The 5306-nt window shown below is 35.3% G+C and overlaps 1 protein-coding gene across 1 annotated transcript; it reads left to right on the forward strand.

Moving 5' to 3' along the window:
• Positions 1–2570: 2570 nt before the first annotated feature.
• Positions 2571–4947, forward strand: LOC145914050 (serine/threonine-protein kinase/endoribonuclease IRE1-like). Its single transcript, XM_083001828.1, has 6 exons — positions 2571–2580; positions 2646–2839; positions 2918–3059; positions 3093–3226; positions 3630–3854; positions 4460–4947. The coding sequence occupies exons 1-6, from the start codon at positions 2571–2573 to the stop codon at positions 4664–4666; spliced, it is 912 nt and encodes a 303-aa protein (XP_082857954.1). The 3' UTR covers positions 4667–4947.
• The last annotated feature ends 359 nt before the right edge of the window (positions 4948–5306 follow it).

Below are 5306 nucleotides of genomic sequence, written 5' to 3' on the forward strand. Positions count from 1 at the left end.
TATGCAAGTATAAGTATGCGCGAGTTACAATAAGACAGTCGCTTTAGTGTTGAAAATGATTTCCCTCCCAAAGTATGTGACATGTTTCGACCAAATACTGATCACAACTGCATTCAGACCTACCACATGTATTTGCAATTCGGTTTTCTCTGCTCAGTCTAGTTTCGAGTGCAGTACCATTATTTTTGTGCAATAAACACGAAACAAAGATTTAAAAACGCCAATTCTGAAAAAGTTTTGCCAAAACACATAAAGCCAACTTATGGTTGCAAATTCGCGTCATCAACGGATCTGACGTCACAATGCTGCAGGTAAAGATTGACTGAAAATGCATTGATAGGTGTTCTCCAATAGCACACGTGTAGAGGAGACGAAAATCCTTTTTGGTAAAACTTTACGTTTCGGCAAAGCAAAAATATAATAATCTGTTCTTCTGGCACATATAAAAAACGTAACTTTATTCCGACGTTTCGCCTGCTATTCAAGAAGGCTTCCTCAGGGTAATGAGACAGATACAGCACACAACTAACGCCAAAAAACGTGCCAACACGAAAAAGGGGATAACGCTAACACCGCTTGCGAAATCACGTGATGTATAAAAATGGGCGGGAAACTACAGTCACAGTAAGTTATTGTAGAGCACTGGGAAGTAAAGCAAAAATTGCGGAGGAATTTAAGTACGAAGCAGCAAAAATAAAAATTTACGTATATGCGAAGAAAAAGGTCTGGAATTAACGGGAACTAGCGGTATGGCATCAACTGGGATTTAATATCAGTCAACCTTTACCTGCTACGCGTCAGATCCATTGATGACGCGAAATCGGAAACATGAATTGTACCTTTCGGTGTCGACTAATTGTAGCCACCTACAACCCAACAATAATGAACGAAAACTAAACAAAAATTGCAAAACCAGCTGATGTGACATGAGATATATCCGAAGCAATAAACATGGTAAATTCGTATAAACTTTGGTACTATAAAATAAATTCGTCGAGTCGTACAACTTGTGTGAAAGGGCCACAAAATAGTTTGTGCAAAGATAAAGCATATATGTGGTCGGAAAATTCGATTAACATCAACACTATGCAAGTATTTCGTAAAATTGGTTAACCAAGTTACCAACATCACTACCACGCTTATAAATATTGTTATTTTCTATGCAGGAAACGTATTGTAGATATTATTCATTCATAAGGAAGCCTCACAAATATTTTTATTGTAGAGCAACTCCCAGAAAAAATCTGTGATGACAAACATCAATATGCCTGATGGTTTAATACTTATTGATACACAATTTAATAATGTAAGTTTATGCATTTCAACAAGTTTATGTGAACTCAAATCAAATATAAGCCACGAAAGCTTTCTTGTGGTGGATTTGTTGGGGGTTTTTCAGTCAAGATGCCTGTTGGTCAATTGACAAACATAACTACACAACTGCGTTGCACGTATCCAATAAACTTTGATTTGATTTCAAATGTTAAAGGATTTTGTTCGTGTCAAAATAAATGAACGCAAAACATATAATTTTTTTTGAAGCATACTTGTTCGCTCCCAAATTTTTTAAATACATCAGTATAAAGGCCTACAAACATTACTCTAGTTATGCAAACATTGTTGTTGCCCAGCTTTCAAATCACTTCTAATATTTTATAACTTTCAGTTAAATTTCTACACAAATTCTCAAGGTATGTGCGTGTGTGTTTCATCCATTACATTTTAATTGAATATTTATATATATTTATGTACAAAGGCTCAAAAGATAAAACAGCTGTGGAATATACTTTACTTAGTAAAACGATTGGTGAAGGAGCAGATGGGTCAACAATAATTTTGTAAGAATATTTGTTCGGATGTTTTTGCACCTAAATGAGATTTGAAAGAAAGTAGTAATTTTAAGTCAGCAAATATCCTCGCCTTAAAAGCACTTGACACGGTCTTGACCATATTAATAGGGTTTGCGCGTCTGTAAGTTAATCTAATGTTTCTGAAAACGTTGCATAAATTTTGGGTTAAACTTACCCTAAAAACATTGAAAACAAGTTACAGTATTTTAAAATTCAAATAATCCTTTTACCTCCAAGCGGATACTTTGCTTCAACCACTATTTTTGTAGATGCATTCGAACAAGGGACAACAAATATTGTGCCGCAAAATGCATTGATCCAAACAAATATAGAACAGCGGGTAAGGAACAAAAAATTCTGAACATGTTCGACAATCAAAACATTGTTAGTTATTTTGGTTCCTTTAAGAAGGTAAAAACAAAGTTTGCTAGTAGCGTTCGCTGTAAAGCAACTTTTTTTTTTCAGGGTAAATGTTTATATTTTGTTATGGAACTATGCGAGGGAGATGTTGAAAAGGTATTTTCTGTTTGTCAAAATGCGTGTGTATTGTTACCTAAATTAAAATTTATTTAGTGGGTGTCCAACCAATGTGGAAAAACAGAAAAACCGATAAATGTGGAGAATGGTTCAAAAATGGAAGTCAATTACTTGGAGTATTTTGATGTGACTGCACACGAAATTATTCGACAGTCCATCGCTGGTATAAAGTATCTTCATCAAATGGGCATAGGTTGTATTTCTGATGTTGGAAGTTTTTACCTGCGTTACGTTTGTAACTGTATTAAAAACTTACAGTCCATCGTGATATCAAACCAGGAAATTTCCTCCTCAAAAGGGATTTAGGAGGAAAAGTTTGGATCAAGGTCGCAGATTTTGGGTTGAGCCGACAACGGAGTCACAAACAATCGAGGTTTGCTACTCGTGTGGCGGGAACTTCGTCTTACATGTCCCCGGAATGTTACGACGGCAACGGCAAACACATTGAGCCCGTATGTTAATGTTAAACTTTTCAATAAAACATTATTTTTAAATTCAAAGTTTTTTAGAAAACAAAAATATTTTTTCAGAAATTTAGCAGCGATATATTCGCACTGGGTGTTTACATTCATTATGTTGTCACTCATGGAAAATTTATGTTTGGAGATGAACCTTTCCAACACGAGGCAAATATTCGAACCAAGCAACCACCAACTTTCAAGTATTTACTTGGTTCTGAAAACACACAGACTCTACATATTACAGCGGAACAAAGAATTACAACCTGCGACTTGGTAAAAAAAATGGTATCTTATGATGTGGAAAAACGACCAACTTTGGAGGATGTTGAGAAACATCCAGCACTGTGGGATATTCACAGAAAAAACAATTTTTTTGAGGTAAACTGCGTGTGGCGTGGGCGGAGACAGAAATATCCATTTACTGTTAACTGGCTGATGGTCAATAAAAATAAAGTTAGTTTCCTAAAACTTGATTTGACACGGGATAATTATACATAATAGTTATAATTGTAAAAATATTACAAATATTATGTCAAAACTGCTGCTGAAATAGGTTGATTTCGTGAAAAAGGTATTATTATATATATAAAGTCCACAGAGGCATCGTTTGTAAACACACTTAAAATTGCTGCAAAGCCGAGGTTGAACGATACTGCAAGGACGTGCAATTTGTATAACAAAATCATCAACAAGCGTAATATATGATTTCAACTAACGTTTAACTTATTTAAGGACTAAAAGTGTAGGATATCTCATATAAATCACTTGCCGTCATTTTCAGAAAGTTCGCACGGTTGTACTAGAAGGCATCAAATCTGACAAAATAAACAAGGAAGCTTTCAATGAATATAACAAAGAATACCTGGAGGATAAACAATATTCTGACGAACCTGAGACAGCAAAGTTCGACTTGATTGATTACGAAATACCGACAACGTCAACCGAAACTCGGAAAGATAAAAAATGCGACGGAATCGAAGACATCATTCGCATACTGCGTAATAAGGTGTGAACTAGAGTCAATAAACCACGAATTGCATGAGGTTGTTTCTCATGTCAACAATTACTAACCTGATAATGTGTTTTTATAACAAACGGATGTCGAACTTATGGATACGAAAATGCAATCAAAAATCTATATTGTGCGCCACGTAAAATTTAAACCTTAACCAAATTAATTTCATTTGTTCTTGGAGAGTGCTTCAAAAATTTAATGTAAGTGCTAGAAAGCAAAATCACCGGCATTTTTTTGTACAATCATGTGAGCCAATTCTGTTGTTCCGACGAAAAACACGCTTTTCGCAAAATGGTTTTATATGTTCAAATATTCGAATCCGTGTCGACCTTTTGGAAATTTATAAGATTTGGTCGTAGTCTTGGCAATTAGGATCCCTGGCCACCGTTTATTGCACACACACAAAAAAAATGCGTTGTTATTTCAATTATAAATATCCAAAGGGTCGCGTAGGTATTTTATTCATAGAAATAATAATTTGTGAAATATTTGTCCTTTTTGGGGGCTGTTTGGATAAGTTGTCGATTATTGCATGCAGATAATCGGTTGCAAATACTTTCCACTTGGTATACTTTTTTATTTTGACTCTCGTACAGCTTACCTACGAAGAGATTGCAGACAAGCAAGAGTTTTTCAATCTGTTCATTGAACCCATTCCCCAGGTTCTTATCCATTGCTACGATTTCCTTCGTGGTAATGAAAGAATGGCGGAATTTTACCCAAAACACAACAGTGACGAAGAGCAGAAGGCAGGAGGGGCAGAAATGAACGAAAATTCTTCTACAACACAAAATGATATTTAAAACGAACATTCCTGGGGACTATAAGCTAAACCCTGAATGTACATAGCACTTCAATTACCCCTTTGCTGAAAATGATTTTACTGTTTTTTGTTAGTTTTGGTAAAAATGAAGAATGTTTCGCGTGTAACGCCCAATTTTCTGTTTGTGTTCTGTAACCTTTAATTGCATGAAGTTTAATTACTTGTAAACAGAGCTTAAATTATTGGCAATTATGTACTCACATTTGTTACGTATAAATTTGTGCAGGCCCATTATTCTAATTGCATAAACTGATGAAAAGTATAAGGACATGTTTGTTTTCGGCGTAACTGTTTTCTGTCCTTCTGTGTTTGAGGAGATGTAAATAAGCTACGCAAATTCCCTGCTATCTTATACAACGCTCAAAACCCCGTGTATTTAAACGCTGGCCCGAGGTGCCTTCTTTCGCCCCAATAAATAGTAGTTTACACTGTTTTCTGTTCATAACATTTTAGCTCAGATTTAAAGAGTTGTCAGCTGTTAGTTGCTTTAAAACTTGATCGAGTCCGTCATTGCAAAAATGGTTTAGTACCATTGACTAATAAGTGCTGCTTGCTTTGGTGGCTGCGGATAATGTATTTGATTAGGAATTTACATATGTGACGCGGTTGAAGTGAAAATA

Source organism: Ascidia mentula, chromosome 9 (assembly GCF_947561715.1).
Source record: "Ascidia mentula chromosome 9, kaAscMent1.1, whole genome shotgun sequence".
NCBI lineage: Eukaryota > Metazoa > Chordata > Ascidiacea > Phlebobranchia > Ascidiidae > Ascidia > Ascidia mentula.

What these genes read in the sequence shown, in the direction of transcription:
- LOC145914050 (XM_083001828.1), top strand. An exon ending in ACGGCAAACACATTGAGCCC is followed by an intron (nt 2,840 to 2,917) that starts GTATGTTAATGT and finishes ATATTTTTTCAG; the next exon opens with AAATTTAGCAGCGATATATT. An exon ending in GAAAAAACAATTTTTTTGAG is followed by an intron (nt 3,227 to 3,629) that starts GTAAACTGCGTG and finishes CGTCATTTTCAG; the next exon opens with AAAGTTCGCACGGTTGTACT.